Genomic DNA, 24752 nt, shown 5'->3' on the forward strand with positions numbered 1-24752 from the left:
TTTGGAGTCAGATCATGGCCCCCCTAAAAATAAGGATCTATATTCGAGGGCCCCATGACAGACAGGACTGAAATGTAGAGGAGACATCTGTGGTTCAAAGGCGAATCCTTTGAACCACCCCCAACTTTGAAGGCACACTTCAGTATAACTAGGGGGACCACACTTCAGTAATTTAGAGATACACTTGTAGGAGAGCAGGGTGGAGTCCCCGTATTATGTGTTGCACATTGCCAGAGGAATCTGTTGTGCACAGGAGTATTTACTGTCCTGGGGAGGGATCGCGCACCCTTCCTGCTTCGTGGCTTGCCTGGGTACACTGCTTGCTGCAGTTTGACACTCTGAAGTGTGCTCTCCAAGGGCTTGTTGGCTTGCCCCCTGTTCTGCGTGGAGGTCTCAGGGACATCAACGACCTCCTGCGAGGGACCTATGCCATCTACCATGTCATCTGAAGAGCAGTGCCCTCCTGCGCGTCTATGTTATCTGCTGGATTCCACCTGGTAGCAGTGGTGTGAGCGTTGAACTAAGTATGGGACCTGTAGACCACATTTGCCTTTTGCGGGACCTGCAAAGTACAGCCCACATTCAAGAAGTGTGGCCCTTTATCGTGGGGCTATATCACACATAAGTGTTTGGTTGGTAGTGAACAGATTACTTGTTGCCGGATCTCACGTGGCCCACAGTTGTCGAGTGTGCTGCATTTCTCTCATGTGACAACTGACTGCAGGCTAATTGCCTGCGGTGTCTGTGTCACTGGTTGCGATCCTTGGAGGTGGGGGCGTACCGTGAGCAGTGCCACTTTCTACCTCACTTGGTACCACTGAGCTGGTGTCTCTGTTTGTGACCGGATTTTGTTGTGTGTGGCTCAAGTCATCGTGCACCAGGCGTTGTGCCTCATTTCAGGGAGGTACAGAATGGGAACTGATTGTGTGTTCAGAAATGCAAAGTGCGACTCAAGTCATCTCGCACCAAGTGTGGTGTCTCATTCCAAGGAGGCACTGCATAGGTAACTTTTCATAAGCACCGGGGTTGTCTGGTGCAACTCAAGTCATCGTACACCAGACGTTGTGCCTCATTCCAGTGAGGCACAGCAGTGGTAACTTTTGTGTGCAGTAGGATTTTCTGGGGTGACCCAAGTCATCGCACACTAGATGTTGTGCCTCATTCCAGGGAAGCACAGCAGTGGTAACTTTTTGTGTGCAGTGGGATTGTTCGGTGCGACTCAAGTCATTGCGCACCAGAAGCTGTTACTCATTGCAGGGAGGAACTGCAATGGTAAATTGATGTGAGCATGTTGGATTGTTTGGTGTGACTCAAGTCACGCAACACCAGATGTTGTGTCTCATTCCAGGGAGGCATGGCAGTGGTAACTCTTCGTGTGCAGCGGGATTATCTCATGTATCTAAAGTCATCGCACACCAGACATTGTGCTTCATTTCAGGGATGCACTGCATTGGTAACTTGTTGTGTGGAAGCGGGATTGCATGATGTGTCTTAGGTCATCGTGCACAAGACCTGGTGCCCAGACCAGAGAGGCACGGAATTAGGTAAACTCTTTGTGTGCAACCGGGATGCTGGGGCAGTACAAGTCATAATGCCCCAGGCATTGTGTCCCCTGTCCTGGGAGGTGCTAAATTGGCAACGACCTGTGAAGTGAAGTGGCTGGCTTGGCTGGGCCTCCCTTGTGTGTTGCAGAATGGGGTCTACGTCGGAAGGCCGGTGTGCGATCCCTTGAGTGAACTTCCCTAATGTGGACCAAACCACCATTTGCCGACTGTTGCCTGATCAGCCATTCTCTCATTCTTCCCCCATACCTTTGCCCCACCATCTTGACTAAGTGTAAACACCAGCTGAGAGCAGCCTAGTATCTGGGGAAAGGGAGCTTCATTTGAGAAAGGCTTGGGTCCACAAGGGGTCTGCAGACTCATTTACACCTCACCTGCTGGTTGTCAGAGGACTGCATTAGCGTGCTCGAAGCGAGTGTGTGCGAGTGCATGTAGGCGAGCGTGGCTGACATCCATGGCACCACACAGCGGTGCAGAGTGAGTTTGTGACAGTGAGTGTCTGGGCTTGATTTCACCACGTGGCAGCATTGTCGTGCACGTTGTTTATTATTGTGGTTGACATTGACATTTACTGTTGCGGCCTAGGCTGCGGAGCTATTTCAAAAGTTCTATAGTTCTCTGTATGTATACATTGCTGCTATCGTTGGGAACCGGGATGCATCCTACAACTGTTATACATTGAATTGGGGTGATCGTAGGGGTGAGTCTCGGGCTACCAGTGTGGTAGTACCGCATGTGGGTGTGGGGAGGGAAATTATTATTTTTCTCACATGTACATACTGCTGATTTCGTATAACACTGTTGGGCTCGTACTATTAATGATATTTTTGAATGTGATTTATGCCCAGATTTACATGAGATTCATGTGATGATTAATTCATGTGTGTTGAACACAAACTTTATTTACATACACTTTGTGTGAAGTTTTGTTTGTGATGCTCAGTGTACTTATTGTGTGATTGTGCTACGCCAGTGCTTTACACATTGCCTCTGTGATAAGCCTGACTGCTCTGTGCCAAGAGTGAGCGCAGGTTATATAGTGAGTGTAATCACCCACCTCTGACAGGAGTGGTAGGTTCTGCCTGCGTAGGGCCTTGCCTCAGCCAACCAGAACGTGCCACCTCCAACAGTGGGCAAAGAAAACACAACTTGTGGTGACAGTGACAAGAATTAGATAGTGACAGTGCTTTGCAAATCATGGTATACTATTAAAATGATGATAAGGTAGGTCAGAAAGTGCCTCATTAAGGCAGGAAAATGCTCAGTCGCTGTGCAATATCTAAAGGCTAAAGTCTCACTTGCCTCCTCCTAATAGTAACATTTCAATGTATGCCCAATGCTGAAGATGGAGTACATTTTGGAGGAATAACTGAGATCCTGGAAGGGCAGAGAGGGAATCAAGGTTAGGTATTAGGTCTTTTTACAATTGTTTAAGGAATGGGAGTGAATGGTTTAGATTACGTGGAGGGGCCACACTCATTACTCATATCCAAAACTGTTTTCTTAAATATGCTAATTTTCCACATATCACTGCTGTTAGAAGCCAGCTTACCATTGTTTTATGAATACATTTTTATGCTTCTGCTGAACATTACCCCAAGATGTCATATTTCATGATCCTTTTGCCCCATTCAAGGGTTCCAATTAAATATATGCCCCATGCTTTCAGTAAAACATTACGTTAAATTGCAGAGATGTAAGATTTTAAGTTGCAACATTTTTTCTCTCTGTCCTGTTGCTGCTTATTTCTAGAAAGTATTATTATTCAAACCTCTTCTAACAATAATATTCATGTATGTGGCACATGCTTGGACATTGGGTCTGTGCTTCCTTGGACTTCAAATGACAAAAATATCAAAGTTGAAGTGGCAACAAACACTCTTTCACCACAAATGGCAATTCACAGTTGACCCCTTTATCCACACTGAGTTCCTCAAAAGACTCCCATTGACTCCTCTAGCTGGAAGAAAAGGATTGTGAACTGAAGAACCTTTGAACTAGGGTTAATTTCTGATCTTGCTACTGTATTAATGAACCCCAAATCCAGAACTGGCAAGGCAGTGCCACATTAGCAAATGTCCTAACAAGGTTTACCTGTTGATATGCTAGTTAAAACGAATTAGTATGGTTAGATGTCCCATTGATAATCACATTTTAGGCTCAGTTTCTGCACCCCATGTGCTGTTAACACCAATTTATTTTCAAATGTGAGGTGCATTTCAGGCAATGGCACCAGCCAAGTGTATCGAAACAATGAACACTTGACGGGAGATGGAGCTCAAGACTCATTACCATGCAGTACCACTGAATATAGATTTACTATTTTGTAAGTTACATTGCCTGGGCATGAGGCATCCTTCGAAGGGACAGCAAGAGAGCTGTTGCTTCTGATAAGCTTGTATTTTTACATAAACCTATTGGGTACTGAGAAATGTGCTATGAGCAGAACAATGACAAAACAAATGCATTTAAACTGCCCTGCTTGGTACAAATTTTGAAAAATCTCCTTTGTGTAATTATGCATGAGTGTCTTGTATTCTTTAAATCCCAATAGCTCAAGGTCAATTCAACTGTCCCAGTGCATTTTAGCATGCACTATTTGCCATTTATTGTTCCTGAAATGGCACATCCTGCTTGGTCTACTGGCCAAATGTGCATTTAAATGTAGCATTCACAGTTCATTCTGCTAAATGTCTTCGATGGAGAACGCTTCAACCCCACTAAAGGATATCAAATTCAGACTAATGTTATTGGCCAGGTATGCTTTAAAATGCACCCATGTCTGTATATTCTCCATAAAAAATGTTCCCCATGTAATGCAGCATACAACAACAGTGAACAGAGCCCCTACAAGACAATGTAACCTAGGTTCTGAATATGGCCCCAGCCGCATTGCTCAAAGTGTTAGCCTCCCCTGAAGTTTGAGTCTAGTTGCGCTCCCGAGGAGCAACACCCAAAGATGGAGCTTTAGATGCCAGTAGTCATGATGAGCCCGAGGGGGTGTTCAGAATCCCTCCAAGCAAGGTGAGCAGCACAGAGGTGATTTGTTTGTACCAAATGAGCATACACCTGCATAACACAACCCGATCAAGTTGACTAGGGAGCGGCTTCAGATTTTCAGGGCAGTGGGAGTGTCAAAGACCTTGTTTTTACTGAATTCCTATTCCATGCAGCCGAAATGGGCTCTACATGGAGGTGATATGTAATGCTGGGGACACATCAGTCCATCTTGAAGCACAGAATGTGAATAGTGCTGTGCCCTCTATATTCGGTGAGGCAACTGAAGAGTCAACAGGTGTGAGATAGCGATTGAGAGTCACACCACCACGATCACACATGATATCAACAACTATTTCATGGCAGCGGCTCTCAGAACCTGGTCCCACACACCCTGCTAGGAGAGCGTTGCTGAGTTCAGAAGGTCTGCCTATACACCAGTTTACAGGTGAGCATTAAAGGGAAATGTGGCACAGGGGGATGCCATGCAGAAATTGTTAGATACGGTAGACCTGTAGGGGGCATTCAGCCCGCACTCAGCAGAGATTTATACATTCTGCAGCCAGCCATCGTAAAGCATTCTTGATCTCCAAACATGCAAAACGATATCATTAAATATTCATCGTGGGGTACGAAAGACATTACCATAGAAAGGTTCATAAGAAGCTAATAATACAGCCATAACTAAAAAAAACGAAGTACAATTTAGAGAAGTTACTGGGTGGGACAAATAACTTACTGGTACCGACAAGTGGATGTGATTAACTACCACTTCTATTTTACATTACTACATGGGCATTAACATTACCTTTTAGCAAAAAAACACGAAGCAAGACTGCTAAAACTGAAATTGAAAAAATACAAAGGTCCTGATTATGATTGTAGGGTTAATTCTATTTCAGGTACAAACTCCTATCAGTGGGAAAACATCACTCCAGCCAGGAGGCATTAGTCCTGTGCTATTGTACACGTTGTACTTATTGCAAATAATGTACTATTTCCCCAAAGATTTTGATATTTTAAAACTGGCAAGAATCTTGTTGACAAACAGCATGACATTCTGAGTTTCTCTCTACGGAACATGATCCAGGGTGCAAAATTACAATTTGCTCAAACCAGATATCTCACCATAGTTGCAATTAGGGCCACAGAAAACTAATTCTGGTCATCTTGTGAGCTGGAGGGACACTGACCGTAATAGAAGGGAAGCACCAATTATGAATGGTCTCCCAAAGAGTCAATGGGACAAAGTATTGCCAAGGAGCGCTGTACCTGAGGGCGTCTTCATCCATAACATAGAAGGAGATGGAGTGGAAGGAGGATGGAAGGTGCACCTTGTATTCTTCTCCCCAGAAAGGAGAGAGTGTCTTCCACACCGTGGCAGTCCTAGAGCAAGGGATAAAAGACAAGTTCAACTCACTCAGTCGATCACAGCTCCTCTCTTTCAGCCAACGTCTCAATATGTACCGATGGAACCGTTCCTCTCCAGCAAAATCCAATGCCTTGACTGTCAACCCGGCTCTTGAAATGCCCCCAACCAATATCACAAGGGTGTCAGTGGATTGCAACATTACCTTGCACATTTTACTCCACGTCTGCTTCTTCTATTGAAGTTTTTTGTCTACCATCTTTACGCGCATTATCCCCCCTAAAGTATCTGCATCACCTTCAGATGTGCACACCCTGACTGGCAGGCTCCATTCAATTCCTTTGTAACTCTGCATCTCTGGTAAAGAGGTGTGCTCCATGTTTATTCTTCAATACACAATACTGCTCCCCTCACAGGTTACAAGGCATGAGGCTGGGTGTCTGCATTTCAGTATTCCTCAAGCTAACCACCTGTTAATTGTTTCAGAATAGGTGAAAAAACATTACATTGAAGGGATATTGGACTCTGAGGCTGCACTCTCCCCAGATTTTATAAAATGGTACCATTGGCTATAAAGTGAGCACGGGAAAAGAGCCACTTGCTCTAATGTTGGTCCTGATTTTGGTGCAACGGGCCCCTCATGCCCGTTGACCCCAATGCCACTGCATCTATTGCAAGAAGACAACAACCTCGTATGTGACCATTTGTTTCTTTAAATTAGTCAAACTAAAACATACCTCACCCCTTTCATCTATATCTCAGAGTGCTTGGTGATGAGACCAGTCTTTTATCTCATGTTGGACTAATGTAATGCCTTGTATTTATTCACCCCAAAAATGACGTTTCCAGGCTCCAAGAAGACTAAGGGCCTGATGTAGTTTGGCAGATGGGGTCACTCTGTCACAAACGCAATGGATTGCCTGTCTGCCATATTCCGATCACATTTTATCTTATGCGAATCGTAACATGGTGGACGGGATATTCGTCACGTTGGTGATGGAGTAACCGGTCCGCCAAACCCTAAATCAGGCCCTAACTTCGGGTGTGCTAGCGCTTACAGGGCTGAGTAGATGAACCCATGTTACACCCAATGGGAGGTCCCTGCAGTGGCTCCTATGGCAGACCACGTACAAGTCAGGGCAGCGTGTTTGACTTAGAAATGCCTTCCCCATCTGACCTCCGAATATCTCAGTGCTGAATCTTCTCAGGCCCTAATAAACATTTCAGGTAGAGGCATTAACTCCTCGGGTGGGAGGGAGCAGCCTCGGGAGAAGACATGGGGTATGAACTATATAGGATGACCTAGGTCGTGTGGTGCCTGGGGTGGTTGGACACACTCATTTACTACTGGGACATGGAAGGATAAATGGAGTGATGAGGATAACAGGTAAGTAATCAGTGCATTACCTAAGTGTCCCTTTTTTGTGCGCTGCAGACTTTAGTGCCTTATTGACTGTATTCTTGCATCATTGTTTACCAGTCCTACTGTTCGGCTGCTTTTTCCTCTTTTTAACTTTTAAGTGTCACAATGATTCATGCTTAGAACCATTGCTTTATTTTCGTTTTGCACAGTAATTTGTTGACTGTTTCCTGCAGTTTCTTTACACGTTCTGCCCTGCTTTTCTAACAAGATCACACCTGATGTATGATTTTATTTACATTGATGCAAATTGCAATGACTGATCTATTATGTTGCTCTGTCCGGCGCTCTGAAACCCACCTGGGTGGAATTCGCGCTACATAAAACAACTTAGATAAATACAAATTGCTTAATAACATATGGAGAGATGGTGAAACATCAACTCCTCTTGAGTACAAAAACACCCAGTACACCAAAGACTGCTTCTGACGGAATGTCAACCTGACCAGTGGTGAAACGGAAGCTACGGAACAGCACTGTGCAATAACACACAGAGGTGGGAACACGATTGCAGAAGGGCTGAATGCCGCTCAAAATAAGACGATGAGCCCGACTGGTCATCTCTTGATCCTTCTACGAAGCTGTCACGCAAATCTCATTAATAATCTTCAGAGCTCAGATGCAGGCAGCTCTACCTCGAGGGGAAATGGGGCTCCAAGAGGCCCCCGAACCAATAGAGCGAGCAATTGCAGAAAACAATCCACAAATGTTCGTTAGATTCTTTAAGCATGCTAGGACAATGGAACAGGCCACCAATATGGAGGTCCACTGTCAGTGTCCTCATAGTAGTTTTTCTAAAATACTATTGCATAATCCCTAGATTATTACTAATGTTATACATACCTATGCCTAAAATACCATAGCAGACTTTAATGCAGTTAATTTCCCGGACAAAATGGCAAAGAAGTTACGGTAGAGCGGGGAAGGCGAGGGCTTTCTGCAACTAGGTCTGGCTGAGTCAAACTCTGACCTGGGGCAAGTCAGAGAGATCTTCACTGCTGGAGTCCACAACTGGTGTAAACCATGGTGAAGAGAACACAAAAATGGACAGAAATGTTGTAGGAGGTGTGGATGAGAAAACCATCATTTCATTTGGATTCTCTGCTACTGTTCTGCTCAAAGTGAAATACTGGCTTATATTAAAGGTTTGGGTCCATTGTTTCAAGATCACATTCGTCACAAAATTCTTATATTTTTAGCTGGTTGCCCGGGAGGCGGACTTGAGTGGATCCATTTTTCCATCTTCATTTTTTTGCAAACATTGGACAATCTCTGCTAGCATGAATATGGAACCTTTCTTTCACCTGCTATGTTCCATGCCCCTCCATGTAACATTTGTGTTTTTGCCAGTGCCTGTGTTTGATTTTTGGCCAAACCTTGTCTTTTGTTATTTACTCACTGTATACTGTGCTTTCTTTCTACAGACTTCCCACTGTGAACCCCAGAGGAAACACCCCTAACCATCCCAGTAGCTGAGATGCCTATTAGACAATGAAGAGCGTCAGAACTAAGCCACAGACGGTGGTCAAGGAGAGATGAATATACGCCAACATAGGATGACTGACTGCCCACCAGGACAGACAGAATGATTGTATATAAGAATACAGATATTGAAAAATGTATTACTAATGTATGTACATATGGATTTAAGAATAGTAAATCTATACCTTCCTATATAAACATACAGTGACAGTCGTGTAGTCGATATTTTATAGGCATATATTAAAAGCTCGATTTCCTACAGTCACAGTGATCTGCTTCACCCGGATCTAGTCTTTATCTAAACGTTTGGTACCCAAACTCCTCTTTGTTAAACATGGAGTGAGGAGGACTTACCGAACGATAGTTTCATTGTCAATCTTCACAATGCAGTAGGGGTCACTGCTGCCAGTTCTAAAAAGAAAACACATTTCACTGATTAGGTAATGACCTGGGAAATACTGCGATTATTACACTTTTTTAAGAATTTAGAATGTAGCTAGTTAGGCACCATAATAAAACTTAGCACACTCATTGGATTGCTGAGAATATAAGTGTCAATCAGATAAGTCTGAGTTCATCTCTGGACCTCACAAACAACAACTGACTTTTTAAACTGACATTGGGGATAGCAGTGCCTCCGCGGTGGGTAATATTACTGTTTTGAATTGTGTTTAATAGCGCTGTTTTCAAGGTACATGTAACAGAAACTGATAACATGATGTTAGTTAATAAATTGTTGTAACATGGAATATTGTGTGACAGGTGAGGAAATGTTTATAAATCTACTTGTCCATGGAGATGCTACAGAAATCCGCTTATTCTGCGAAACAATCCCTTTGTTCCATTTCGTGTCATAATATCAGAGCTTTGATAATGCAAAGATCTGGATGTGAGGGGTTGCAACTCTGCCCTTTCTGAGAGAGAGTCTTGTGAATTGCTGTGGCAGATGGAACAGTTTTAGCAGTACATTCAGCTGATTTTACATAATGTTACTGTAAATAAACATTGAGCATTCTTGCGATCCGGAAGACAGATAGATATCTGGCAGTCTGGTCCTTCCCTCTTGACTTCAGCATGTCATCTTTTGCAAACCCGCACTGTAGCTGACTTCCCTTGTTGTATGTCAACAACCGAACACACAAATTACAAGCACAGAAAAGTCTTTCAAATATTTGCATGCATCAAAATTATTTTATTAAATGATACCTTAGATGCGGAAATACCAATACCATACCTCTATCAAGGATTACATAACTTAACAAGGTACATAACAAATAAAAATACTGAATCAAGAAGCAATTATGAGAACAAATAAAAACAAATATATATTTGAAAAATATTTGAAAAATGTGAAAAACTTTTTGTGCAATCTGTTCCGGTGCGAGGGGCGAATAAGCATTGACCAGCTTCCGCCACCAAACTTGTACTATACTTTATGAATAATGGTCTTAGCAAACGACGACGTAGTGTATAAAGAGGGGACACACAAATATAACATGATTTAAATCTTGGACATAACTCAGGCAAAGATCACAAAACTTCTCCTCCCTAGGGGCACCCTCTTAAGCCCCAGTAACAACTCGAAGTGGAAACAAATTCACTCCTAATAATATGATTTTTCTACGCAAACCATGAGAAAGGTTCCATATCACATAAGGTTGAGTTTTTTTTGTAAATACTGCTCAATATCGTTCAGCATGCTGAGCACAACACAAACTATTTCTTTTCTGACTCACTTTGTAGATGGATTTTTAAATCAGATTTGTTACCAGGTGCTCCGGCAGAGGTGCCATATCATTCTGGCTAATATCAAACATATCCAGAGCTTTCGAGTAATTTGAGAAAAGATCACTCTTTTTTTCAGGTTATAGAATATATCATGTTTCAAAGCTGCATGAATGGAACCCGGATCACAAGTCAGTAAATTATTCCCCCACTTCAAAACAGCTGCCATAACAAGCACAGTGGTAGAGAGGAGGCCAATCTCAAGCCAAAAGGCAGAAGGGGCAGCCAGATGATTCAAATTGCGAATTTGGTGCCAAATATGCCCTTCTACCTTTTCGCAAAAAAGGACCAGTACTGCTCCTCCATTTCTTCACAGGCATAACCCAAAGAGGGTGAATCTTATAGACTGCAAGAACATGGGCAAAGTTCCTTTGCTCACAACACATATACAGTCTATCAATAGCTGAGGCCTGGGACAATGCCTTACTTCTACACCGACTAATATGATCATTACTTAAACAAATACTAGAGAAAGTTCTGCCAAGGTATGGATACAATTTCACCACTTCCAATCTATTGTTTCCTAAAGACCAAGAAAAATCTTTTCTGACTCTGCACCCACAGAAACTAAAAAACATAAATTTACTCTTAGGGATGTTTATTTTCAGAAAATGTTCATCAGCAAAAATTCCTAATGCAGCAAGACGCCTCTGCAGTCCTATCGGGTTATATCCAAAATAACAATGTCGTCAGCATAAAGTAAACAACTGACATTCATTAATCCCAATTTGGGCAAATCCCCTTTCACTTGTCCAACTCTACTGAATAAATCATGAATATAGAGAGAAAAGAAGGGGCACCAATAAGCACCCTCCACTTCACTAGATAAACCCTGATTCCCTCCCATCGGGACCTCAGTCCAGGCTGAAGAGGGCTGGGCAATAATTAGCCCAAGGAGGTGGGACAAAATCCCCAATGTGGAAAATTTCCTCCACAGCATCCCACAGTCAACCCTATTGAACGCTGTGGAGAAATGAATGAAGATGGAATCTACAGGCTTACCCTTCCCACCGGGTATTTTTCAATTAATGTTTGGAGAACTGTGATGTTATTTAAGGTACCACAGTTCTCAGCCTTCTCAGCTGGAATGAGGATGTTACTGAAGGCCCATTCCCGAAGATGAAGAAGAATACTTTTGGCACACAATTTCCCAATCACATCCAGCAGGGCAATCTCTCTATAAACATGTGAGTTGGTCAGTGGAATGCCTCAGATTCCCTGGCAAATGTGTCACAATAGGCTACGGCTCTGTTTTTTATATGAACGTGTGCAAATATGTCCAGTGCATTAACCACTCCAATTTCACGAAACAGCGCTGCCATAAGAAAACTGCCATTAGGAAAGGACTGTCCAATCTTTTTCAACTGTAGTCAGTAAAGCCTTTACTGATTTAGTCAGTGATGCTGGTAGAACAGGGTATTCTGCAGTAGGCATTTCTGGAGAATATACTGTCATTTTCTCAATCGCAGAGATCACCCGTTCTATTCAATGTTGCTTGTTTGTCCTACACTCTCTATATTGAGGTTGTCCTCTCTCTGGACAGTATTTAGGTGTTTTTATGTCTACCAATTTGGATTTAGAAAATTTCATGTTGTCTTTAGGGCAGATGAAAAACATGGTGCAGCCTCCTAAATGCAGCTTAACACTGGCAGGATAAATCGTAGTTACTGCCTTCGGAGGCTTGAAGAAGCTTTTTCAGATCTGTAAATGCTTAGACTCCTATACAGTGACAGTAAAGTCTTGATAGGTTGAGAGTGCAGCTTCCTGAAAGTCCAGGCACCGGTTCTCTCTGGCAAGTTTCGAGGTCATGTCTTATTCCATATAATTCAGAAGATGTGCAACAATTTGAAACAGGGGAGCTCCCAGTAGGGGCCCAAGCCCAAGGGACCTGAGGGCTCTCTGCACAACAAACAAATCACAAAAGTTGTTCCTGCCAAGAACATCATCGAGGTGTTTTTTAACAAAGGTTTCCATTTTTCTAATCTCCAAATGTTGTTGTGCCATGAGCACGACTCTAAGTCTTCATTTTTGGCCGAGAGTTTAGCAATATCATTAGAAAGATGCAACACAGTTGTCTTAACATCCTCTGCACCATCCTCTGATGCCTCATCCAGCCTCGTCCAGCTAGTCTCAATGCTTGTCTAGTCTTTCTTTCACTTGGTCCAGGGCGGTTGTATGGTGGTCAATTTTGCCATCTTTTGTTTGAAGATTGGCATGCATATCCTTTAGTATTCCTAGTAAATCTTGGTTGTCTATGGGCAAGAAGCCCAGCTTGGCCTGATCCGGCTCAGAGGAATCATTATCAGCAGGGGCTTGGCCGAGCACCTGTTATCAAAGGCAAGTTTGGGTTGCTTAAGATCTGTTTTGCCCATGTTGCACTTTCAGGACCAGAGAGGTCATAGAGAAAAAAGGCTGCAGGGATGTACTGCACCTCACCAGGCTCAAAATGTGCCACAACAGAGAGTCTCAATAAGCGTTGGTATTTGTGCAGGATGTATATAAGTGTTCTCTAGTATTCTGTGGGCCTAGGAATCTGCACTTCCAGCCACAAAGACCCAAAGTATATGCCAAGCAAACAGGCTAAACGGATCTGTCATATGAATGCGGTATAATTCATCATTGTGCAGTGCTCATTTCACAGAAATCAAACAGGAGCTGCAGGGTACAACCATTTGAAGGCGGGGGGGGGGTCACCACTCCACCCATCCACTGGGCATATGGAAACAGCTTGAAGGGCTTTCTCTCTGCCGTGGCAGCTCAACCATGCACCAAACAATCTGGTGGGCTGCAAGCAGTCCCAGTACTAAGATATGTCCCATAGGCAATGCTGCCACGCGAGGCCAAGCAACGCTCCAGTAGTCTGGCAACTAGCATCTAATTCCCAGCAGGAGAAGTCACCAAATGGCATTGCTGCATCGTTCGCAGCTCATGGTGGTGTCCAGGCCCACCATGCACCTCATATGGAGGCTGTGGCATTTCAGCAGGGTTGACGTTCTGAGCAGCAGGCAATTCATTCAAACAGGAATGTATGGGTCAGATCAGCCATCCACAGTATGCATGTTCCCCTCTATCCTTTCAGTTGATGCACATAATTAAGGATTTTGTTTGATATTTGGTGACTGGGGACCAAAGCTCCCAAGTTAGGCAGCCCTATTGGTTGCTCTACGACCATGCTCCCAAGAAGAGCGCTTGCTGTAATATTTGTATATCATATATATATAGAACATATTTTATACCATGGCAGACCGCACATGCACTTCTTGTTGCTTAAGCAATGAGCCATTAAACTTTATGTATGGTTGGAATTTGTTTTTGGTGGAGGTGTTGCTTATAAGTGTTTGGGCCTTGAGAGAGACCTTTAGATGTGCTCCAGACTTGGTGCAGAGGCATGGAACAACTTCTTGAACATAGTGTGGCATACAAAAAGAGCATGCGCTGTAACTTCATAGACTGTGTATATAAGTACAACAGTACTTGTAGTCATGAAGTTAGTGGAATCCTGCGTTAGGGAGCAGTCGGATCTTAATTGCTTTTCTAAATTCTAGATGGCTACTGATGGTCCTTATTGTCTTTTGGAGTGTGCCCAAAAGTTTGCGTGTCCGTACTCTTAAAGAGTTCCCACTTTTTATTAAAAAAAATAGAATGAGCAGCATTGTAGCCATTCTCAAACTAAGGTTCTCATCTGACAGTACATCATGAGTTTAGATTGTACCAAGATAGGTCCACTCTCATAGATATCCTAGGGCCAAATGTACTATATAAGTGGTTGCAAAAAGTGGTCGCGAACTGCATACCGACTTTTTGTGACGCTATTTTATTTTGCAAACTGACCTATGAACAAATATGTTGGTTCACAAAATAGAAAATTGCAGGTGACTGCAGAATGACCTAGTTAATATTTACTATGCAATTTGTGACCGACCAGGATTGACTGCAGTCAGAAGGATAGTGGCTTGGAAGGTACAGAGGACTGCATCCCTGACACTGCTTTTCTTTTTAAAAAAATTCTGTTTTGGAAAACTTCAGCAAGAGAAGGTCCCCTGGTCCACTGCCAACTCCTACTGAAGCTGCAACCCTAGGTTACAAAGGGGGAAGGGTACAAATAGGACTGCTTCCCCTTTATGAATCAGTTGCCACCTCAACTGGTGAAAGGGTAACTGACCAATGTTTTGCAGATGGAATAATTGTCTGAAACCATTGACAACTATGTTACTGATTCACAATTTATAATAACGTTCTCCTTCGAAATTGCAAACTGGTAAACCTTTTTAAACCTATTTTGTGATGCAGAAAAACTTTTCAGATTTGCGAAATGTGTTTAGAACATATCTAAAAGGGTTATTCAAGTCACAAATCCTATAATTTACCGAAATGGAAGGATTTGCGACCACAAAACCATCTGTACATCTGGCCTCTAGTGAGTAATGAAGAGGGCTTCGAAAGAGACTCTTCCTGTAATTAGAAACAGTGTGGAGCCTTAGGGGTAATGTAGTCCCACCTACGTTGGGTGGATTTAGGTCTGGTTGTGGCATTATAGATTTGCTGTAGCTTTGTTGATTAGATGTCAAGAGATTCCAACATCGAGCCCATTGGCATATTTAAGGTGTGATAAACCCAGACCCATTGATGCCTGATTCCTGTGAGAACGGCAAAGCAAGGGAAGGTGCACCATAGTATTCTTATTGTAAAGAAGGCATCGCTGGTCATTTTGTGTGCTTGGGCTAAGTGTGAGAGTTTAGAGTCCATGATCCAATCAGGTTTTCCACCTCCTTCAATGTGGTTGAACACTGATTTCCTAATTGCAATTGGGAGAGAATTGTAATTAGGAAATTTGGTATTCCTAATGTTAGTACATCTGGCCCAGAGATCCATAACCAAAGACTTTACATCTTTTCATCAACTTGTGAATCGACAAAGTTGATGCTCTTGTGTGATGAGTTTTAGGAAGATGGTCTTCCCTCTACAATAATAAGTAAACCAACTGTGATACAGCCAGGCTTCTGTAAAAAATAAGCTCTGAAGAACCACGAAACACATGTTGGCTGTGAATGATTAAATATCCTAAACGGCACAGTTTATCCCGATGCTCAACTCACAAGAAAATAATAGTGGACATTTGTACTACTACCATGGCTCTATACTAGACACACGGACCCGGGATAAAAATTACGTTTGGTCCATTTTTAAACAGACTTTCTGTAATAGGAAAACTTATAAAATCCGGGACTAGTGTGAGAGTATTTCATTCGTACATACAACATTGTGATATGTAATACTTTTTTTTATAAATAATTACATAGAAATACATCTGAGAGAATCATATACTTGTTCCCCATTACAAACAAAATAATTGATGGTAATACATACACACCTAGTCAATGGGTAGATTGGCACAGACCATTAATGTCAGTAAAAGTCCAGTAGCTCAAGGTAAAGCTGGATCTGTGCTTGCAGAGAAGGTGAATTTGTTCTGTGTTTGAAGTTGAACCCCCACCCCCATCAAAATTTAACTGGAGGTAAAGCCATCTTGAGTCAATCACTGCCCAGATTTATGTAGAGTTTCAGGTGGTTTAACATAGGTCATCACCTTTGGATCTGCATTGGCGTCTTCCAGGAGAGGAGTGATGATGGCATGTCTACTGGGTGCCAGGACTTTACACTTTGTGATGGAAGCATTTGCCAATTTTGTTGACGTGTGGAGCGATTATTGGGGGAAAAAACTTGTTAATGCTTCTGGGTCTATCTCAACAGCTACATGAAATGCCTTAATCAAGATTGTAAGTCCAGAGACACCTAGTTACTTTAGAAATGCTAGCATATTCTTCAGATTAGAAGAGGGCAGTGAGTATGTGAATGCCTCCGATTATTCACTATCACTACCCATACTGTGCTTATTATGAAAGTGAAAAATGAGTGCAAGTCTGTGCAGTGTTACACAAAGGAAGTGTGTTAGTGTAGTACCGTAGATGCCTCATGATTTGCTCACTTGTTGTGCCGGATTTCAGGAACCCTACTTTACTCAGGTGTCTGACTAGAGTCTGAGTAGCCTTTATTTGCCCTGTTTGCCGGATTTCAGGAGCCCTACTTTACTCAGGTGTCTGACTGTTCGAGTAGCCTTTATTTGCCCTGTTGTGCTGGGTATAGTGAACCCTACTTTACTCAGGTGTCTGACTGTTCGAGTAGCCTTTATTTGCCCTATTGTGCTGGGTATAGTGAACCCTACTTTACTCAGGTGTCTGACTGTTCGAGTAGCCTTTATTTGCCCTGTTGTGCTGGGGATAGTGAACCCTACCTTACTCAGGTGTCTGACTGTTTGAGTAGCCTTTATTTGCCCTGTTGTCAGGGTCTCGAGAGTCTGCATATTCTCTGGTATCTGGTTGTGAGAAACCTTTAATAGGTCTAGTCTCTGGACCCGAAGGGGTTCTATGTGCTCCCTTGTCTTTTCTCTGCTGTAACTCGGGAGTTCCTCAGTGTTGAGAGGTGTGCGGCTCTCAAAGCCAGCACTGCCTTGGAGCAGCTTTGTGGCCTGGAGTCAGCAGGAAGATCTTATCTGGGCACAGACATTTCCTGACGTGCGAGAGTGGAAGAGAACGATTTTCCACCTTGCAAGACTCAAACCGTTCCAGAAAGGATGTTTATGAAAACAGCAAGGAGTGGAAGCGGTTCCCACACTGAATCAACATGTCAGCCATCCTCGAGATCGGAATGACGTGAGCAGGGCCCAGAAGTCCTCGCCTCATAAGTCAAGGAGAGACTAGAGAAAGTGGGCTTTGGGTCGCGCGAGGAGCCGCACACAAGACATAGAGGCATAAGGACTGGAAATACTTGTAGGAAAAAGTACTGCTGTGTTACAAATGTCCTTTCTAACAAGAGCACTCTAGAACAAGCGAAGATGTATGCACACAAACAAGCAAAGCTGGGGTATTGGCGGACTGCCTGAAGGGGGTGCTCCCAAAACAGAGTTAAATGGCTGTACTAAAAGGAAAATCAAATTATGGGTTAGGTTGGTAGGTCTGAAAACTGTTCTGGTTTTATTCACTATTGCCAAACTTGTTAATAGTTTTTATACTGAGAGAAAATGTATAAAGGTCGAGTTTGCAATGCTAATTAAGTAATCTATAACGTAGGCTTCACTATGTAATATTAACAGACTGATTAAACACTTGGGAAAAGTAAATCAAGTCCATTCAATGTTCTTTTATAGGGAGGTAATGAAGGAATCAGAAACTGAACAATAACTGGACAGTCCCCTCAGAATATCATAATTTGCACCCAAAAGCCCCCATAGTGAGTTTAGGAGTATTTCCGATCAGGTGGAAACTGTGGTCCAAGCCCAAACTGGGCATACAAGTTTTGAGGAAAAACCTACACCTCAGAGATCTTCCCTGGATACATTTTGCAGGTGGAAACCTAGTAGGATATAACCATGGAAAATCCTTGTAAAAGGAAAAAATGTGAGCACGTTGGCCCAAAAAAACAGATCTATACTTTAGTCCTCCATTCTGAGGGTCAAGACTCATAATAATGCAGCCGTATCAGTAATGACTGCACACAGTAATACCGGTTACAATATTACTGCAAGGTAATCCTGCCTCAACTTGTAATTAGGCAGCGCATGTTACCTCTTTCGCAGATTTTTGTATTGCTCTTGTGCGTTGCTGTCATTGAGTGTTTAGTATTTTTTATGAACTTCTTTGGGAGGTTTGGGCAACCTATTATGATTCTGTCTCTTTATAGTGTGGTTTTAAGAATTATCTATGCAATCTAAGCATAAACGTGTAGTAAAACCCCTTGAAATTTATTTCAGCTTGGAGTACCATTCATGTGGCTAAGTGAGTTATCTTGTAAATTTAATTGATTGCTGAAGTTTCAATGCCTAGTGTCTTCACACCCTTACATGCTGGGTGAAAAGATTAATCAACCCCATCCTTGCATAAATTCTGCAAAGGAAATTATGCTACAGCAGCAAGAGTTATGATCACTGATGTGCAGTTAAGACATGGAAGAGAATGTCAACTACTTATGCACATGTTTGAAATAAATGAAACAACAAGAGCTGTATTTGAAATAAACATGATCGTTTCGAACATGCCATGAAGGGTAAATGTGGGTGCAAACAATCTGCGTCTCTCTATTTTGATGCTAATGTCAATTGAGAGTTGAGCTCTAAATGCACTTTGATGATATTTGCACTCGGGTTTATCTCCTACTCAGAGATGCTGGAAAACCTTAGTGCATAGCAGGTACAGTAAAAGGCATAAAAGATGTTTGAAGCTTGCATGTTTTATTTCCTATGATTAATGTGAAGCAGTAACTCCCGGTGCAACAGGTAAATGCAATCGGGGGGGGGGGGGGGGGGCTGGTCACTACAGTGACATGAGCACCTGTCTATGTTTGGGATGAATACAATCAAAATAAAGTGGATTTTCACAAGATGTTATTCTAAGAAAAAATACTAAATAGATATATTTTTTCCTGAAACTAAACAATTCGAACATTATTTTCAAGTTGGTTACAAGTTGCTTACCTTTCATAGTGGTTAAAGACTTGTGAGAGCTTTTTCATATAGAATCCAAAGTATATTTCTTATTATTTTCCAATATTTTTCTGGGATATGAAAGCAATGTCAGCCTTATTTGAAAACAATGGAATGCTATTTCATTCCACATATTTGTGAATGTGGAGACTGATTTTTCCTTATAAACATTAGAAAACGCTAAGATAACTTATGATTTATATGTACATTTCATATTAGTAAAACCACTGCAACATTAAGTATCTTTATTTGATCTTCCCCCACAAAAAACATATTTACAGAGATATTCAGAAGCAACTTAAATTTCTTTTCAGAATTTCGCAATTTCAGTAGGATTTTAAACTTTGCACATCTCAAAAGGAGATTTGCATTAGTGAATTTTAAATCTAATTTTACCAAAAACAGTACTTGTATTTATTAGATTTTTGCAATTTTACATGATGGGAATTTGTTACTGAGGGAATTAGAGATATTTACATGAGAACCTGATTAGTTACGCACACAGGAGATTAAGGGGGTCATTCTGACCCTGGGCGGCGGCGGAAGCCGCCGGCCTGGCTGGAACCGCCAGAATACCGCTGCGCGGTCAAAAGACCGCCGCGGGTATTCTGGGTTTCCTGCTGGGCTGGTGGGCGACCGCCAGAAGGCCACCCGCCAGCCCAGCGGGAAACACCCTTCCATGAGGATGCCGGCTCCGAATGGAGCCGGCGGAGTGGAAGGGGTGCGACGGGTGCAGTTGCACCCGTCACGATTTTCAGTGTCTGCATGGCAGACACTGAAAATCATAGTGGGGCCCTGTTACAGGGGCCCCTGCAGTGCCCATGCCATTGGCATGGGCACTGCAGGGGCCCCACGACGCCCCACGACACCCCATACCTCCATCCTGTTCCTGGCGGCCAAAACCGCCAGGAACAGGATGGCGGTCGGAATCCCCATCGCGGCGCAGCAAGCTGCGCCGCCATGGAGGATTCCCCAGGGCAGCGGAAAACCGGCGGTACACCGCCGGTTTTCCGTTTCTGACCGCGGCTGTACCGCCGCGGTCAGAATGCCCAAGGGAGCACCGCCAGCCTGTTGGCGGTGCTCCCACGGTCATTGGCCCTGGCGGATTTTACCGCCAGGGTCAGAATAACCCCCTAAGTGATTTGCCCAGAATCACAAGATGTTGAACGGAAGCCAGGGTTCACTGGTTCCCCAATTCCAAAACTGGCAGCTGTAGAGGATAGGGCACTACTCCTCACAAGAAAGTTAATATCCCAAAACACAGTTTAGTCTCTCCAGACACAAGAAGTTTATTTTTCACGCTATAAACTGTACGCAACTGATTTATTTCCTAAAGAGTGACCCATCTGCAGTTCAATCATCTTAAAATGCTAAATGTGGTGATAAAAATGTGAATGAACACCAATGATCAGTTCAATGAAGTTGGATCTTTATTGGCACAGTCATCGACTGCTCCAACTGCTCTCTACAATGGTCCCCTCTGGAATGCCCCCCGAGGATCTCTCATTCCACGTTCCATGTATAGCATGTAGAATGTATGAGATCACCACATCTTCCTTCTCTATACACAATAATAACAACTGAATATATGTTTCAAAATACATAAGCAAAATGTTAACAACTGAATATAAATACATTTCAAAATACATGCGTAAAAGCCTAATGACAATATCTAGCAGGTTTATTAATAATCATCTTACTTCTGTGTCTTAATAGTTCTTCATTGTTTGCTTCAAACCAGGTTTGTTTTTTTGATTGTTGTTCACCATGATTTTTAATCCCACTTGGCTCTTCAATAACATTGTGAGATCTCCCCTTAGTGTCACCATCATAATCTCCCTTAATTTTCACTATTCTGCTTTTATTCCACAATTCGTGACTTTTGATGTGTACTGCGTTTTTGGAAACAGCATCTATTCTCTCTGGACATCTGAATTTGGAAAACCCATTAGCCACATGAGTGTTGTTAAGGGGTTGAACATTTTATTGAACTTTTGTAACCAAATATTCTTGGGTTGTTTGTCTTGAACTACCAGAGATACATAATTTAACTCATTGGTAACTAACAAAACTTGAACACTCCTCCCTGGTCTTAATCTCATACGAATAACCCCTGGTGATACCACCCGAGTATATTCAAACTTTTTTTAGCTACATAAACTTTCTCAAGAATCACTTTGTTTTTATATTTCATAAGTGCTTCAAAATAACCAATGAGGTCTATTTTTTCATTGTACGACACATGGTGTCTGTCAGAAGGTAACAAGTTCCTTTCTCCATATATTTGTGATAGCAATTCTTCAGTAATTATGGTAATTTTTGCCCCATAATCTATGAATAGGCGTAGTTTCTTCCCATCAACCTCAATGTTTTCATAAGAGTCTATGCAATTATGTTCACCACATTGGACCACTAGTATTACATCTTTCTTTGGGTTCACCTCATCGCTAGAACTTTCATTTGGATCAAGTTCTTCAATCACATTCACTTTATAAGGAGTTTTACTACCTTGACAAACTTTGGCAAAATGCCCTATTTCCCCACATATTCTGCAATTGACATTTTTAGCTGGACATGGGCGAGCTTTGTTACCGTGTCTAGTATTACCACATCAGAAACATATGTTCCTTCTGCTGAAGAATTCACCTTTAGTTTGATTCTGAGTTGGTCTCTTGGTTTGTTCTTTAGCGTAATTGTAGGAGTTCCCTTCCATTTTGACTGTGCTTCGTCAACATGTTCTTTTTGTGACAGTTCTTTGCGTGCTTTCTGAGGAATTTCTACACTTTTTAAAATTTCTACTGTTTCTGTCAAAGAAGGATTTTTTAATGTTAACAGTTTTTTCTTGAACTTTCTTATCCCAATAGTGTACCACTATTTGATCGCGAATATGTTGTGCCGTAAGGAAGATGTAATACTAGTGGTCCAATGTGGTTAACATAATTGCTACGTCTATTAATAAATTCTTGGGCAAGGATTGCTATTACAAATATGTGGCGCAAAGAACTTGTTACCCTCTGACAGAAACCCTGTGTCGTATGATGGAAAAATAATAGACCTCATTGGTTATTTTGAAGCACGTATGAAATATAAAAACAAAGTGATTCTTGGGAAAGTTTATGTAGCTAAAAAAGGTTTGAATATGGGTTATTCGGTATGACATTAAGACCAGGGAGGAGTGTTCAAGTTTTGTTAGTTACCGATGAGTTAAATGATTAATCTCTGGTAGTTCAAGACAAACAAACCAAGAATATTTGGTTACAAAAGTTCAATAAGGTGTTCAGTAAAAATGTGGACAGGATCACAGGTTTCAAACATAAGATCAAAGTACAAAATGATGCCACACCTGTAAAGCATAAAAGTAAAAGGAGAAAGGTGCCCTTCAGTGTATGTCAGGATTTAGAGAGTATTCTCAAACAAATGGTTGTTGATGGAGTTATAGAACCTATAGAGTCATCACTTTGATTATCTCCATTGGCCATTGCACGAACAAAAATCGACAATTAAGAGTTTGTATTGATTTGTGTAGTCTGTACAAGGTCATATGGGTTGATTCACATCCTTTACCATGTATTGAAAACATCACATCTACTTTTGCTGGAAAATAAGTTCACAGCAAAATAGACGTATCTTCGGCATATCATCAGCTTGAGTTTGATGAAGCTTCAAGGCGTTACACAGCTTTTGTGTCACCTTTTGGCACTTTTCAATTCAAAAGAATGCCCTTTGGGTTGGCGTCCGCCGTGTCTGTCTTTCAAAGGGTTTTATAAAACCTACTTCAGGGTATTGAAGGTTTCGTACATTTTCAGGATGATATACTGATCGCTGGTGAAAATGGACGTACCCAAGATGAAACAATGAATAAAGTGCTATAAAGATTACAAAAATATGGTGTAGTAGCAAATGTAAAAAAATTTGAGTTTTCTAAATCCAGCATAGAGTACTTAGGTCATGTTATTTCAAAAGATGGGGTTAACCCAAGACCAGGTTTGGTAGAAGCGTTCGTTAGTGCACCTGAACCAAAAACAAAAGACCACGTTGCTTCTTTTCTGGGTTTATGTGAATTTTATTCAAAATTCATTACTAATTTTTCGACTAAAACAGCAAACTTATGGGAACTCCTCAAGAAAAATAAAGAATTTGTTTGAGATGCAAAATCACAGAAAGAATTAGAGCACTTAAAAATGACATAGTTGAGGGAGGAATTTTAGCACCATTTGATCCTATTGAATCTTGCACTATTACTGTAGACGTTAGTAATGATGGTTTGGGGGCAATGTTATCCCAAGAAGACAAAAATAATCACGAACAAACTATAGGGTTTGTGTCACGTTATTTGAGAGTCAACTAAAATGTTTTTTCTGTGATAGAAAAAGAGTTATTGGGTTGCTGCTGGGCTGTTGAGCAGTTCAAGAGCTACATTTGGGGGAGAAGGTTTACATTCAAGACTGATAATAAACTGTTGGTGAACATTCTTAGTGGAGAAGTTATCGAAGAATGCACTCTGAGAATTGCTAGATTGAGTTCAAAACTACTACAGTATGATTTCAAAGAAGGGTATATTCCTGGTGGGAAAAATATCAGGGCTGATTATTTGTCTCGTTCACCAATCGATTCGGACGAGAAAATAGAATTGGGGGATGAAGAAGATGAAGAGTGTTCGATTGTGGTTGTATATGAGTCTGATGGGAACCCTTTTATGGGGACTGAGTGGAACGAAGACATGTTAAAAGATGAAGATATGGTACATATAAAGAACTATTTGATCCATGGTTGGCCCAAGGAGAGTTCCCTGCCAATAAATTTACAAGCCTATACTAAAGTTGCAGATGAATTATCGGTAGAGAACAATGGTATTTTGATGAGGAACCATAAATTCCTTCCACTCAGAGTCTTAAGAGATAAAATCATTATGATTGGTCATCAAAGACATTTAGGACAAACCATTACTAAGAGAAAGATAAGAGAGTGTTATTGGTGGTCAGGTATGGATCTTGAAATAGTTATGTGTGTGAGAAATTGTGTGATCTGTGCAAACAGTGACAAAGTGTTGAAAACTCAGCCAACACCTTTAACACCAAGTATTTTGCCTGCGGCACCCTGGATTAAGCTGGCCATTGATTTTATTAGTCCCTTTAGCACCCTAGCAAGAAGATCTAGAATTGTGTTTGCGGTGGTGGACTATTATAGCAAATAGTGGGAAGTAGAGTTTATGGAGGAACCCAATACAAATGTGGTTATTAAACGTTTGAAGAGATTATTGGCCAGGGAATGAGCACCTAAAGAATTAGTGTCAGACAACGGGGTACACAGTTTATCTATATAGGAATGAAATAATTTTTGGGAAAATATGCTATCCAACACAAACAGGTAGCTCTTTATCATCCTCAAGGAAATGGTCTTGTTCAAAAAATGAATGTTGTGGTCACATCGTCCCTCTACAAATGCGGTTACAAGTGCGTTTGAAGTGATGGAAGGTTGTGTTTCGGCCTGTAAGCTGTGTCCTGCTTGGCTGAGAGAAGTTAAGACCAAAGCCGATAAAGCTAAGGGGGTCATTCTAACATTGGCGGGCGGCAGAGGCCGCCCGCCAATGTTCCCCCGTCA

At 42.0% G+C, this 24752-nt stretch overlaps 1 protein-coding gene across 2 annotated transcripts in view; it reads right to left on the reverse strand.

The window, feature by feature from the left end:
• Window positions 1-24752, reverse strand: part of LOC138286443 (ras GTPase-activating protein 4-like) — a 386898-nt gene that overhangs the window by 270780 nt on the left and 91366 nt on the right. For both annotated transcript variants that reach the window (XM_069226706.1, XM_069226707.1), the window contains exons 2-3: window positions 9185-9241; window positions 5832-5945 (exon numbers count right to left, since the gene is read on the reverse strand). In XM_069226706.1, coding sequence (XP_069082807.1) covers window positions 5832-5945; window positions 9185-9241 — 171 coding nt within the window. The remainder of the gene's footprint in view (window positions 1-5831; window positions 5946-9184; window positions 9242-24752) is intronic.

This window comes from Pleurodeles waltl, chromosome 3_2 (genome assembly GCF_031143425.1).
Source record: "Pleurodeles waltl isolate 20211129_DDA chromosome 3_2, aPleWal1.hap1.20221129, whole genome shotgun sequence".
NCBI classification, from domain to species: Eukaryota; Metazoa; Chordata; class Amphibia; order Caudata; family Salamandridae; genus Pleurodeles; species Pleurodeles waltl.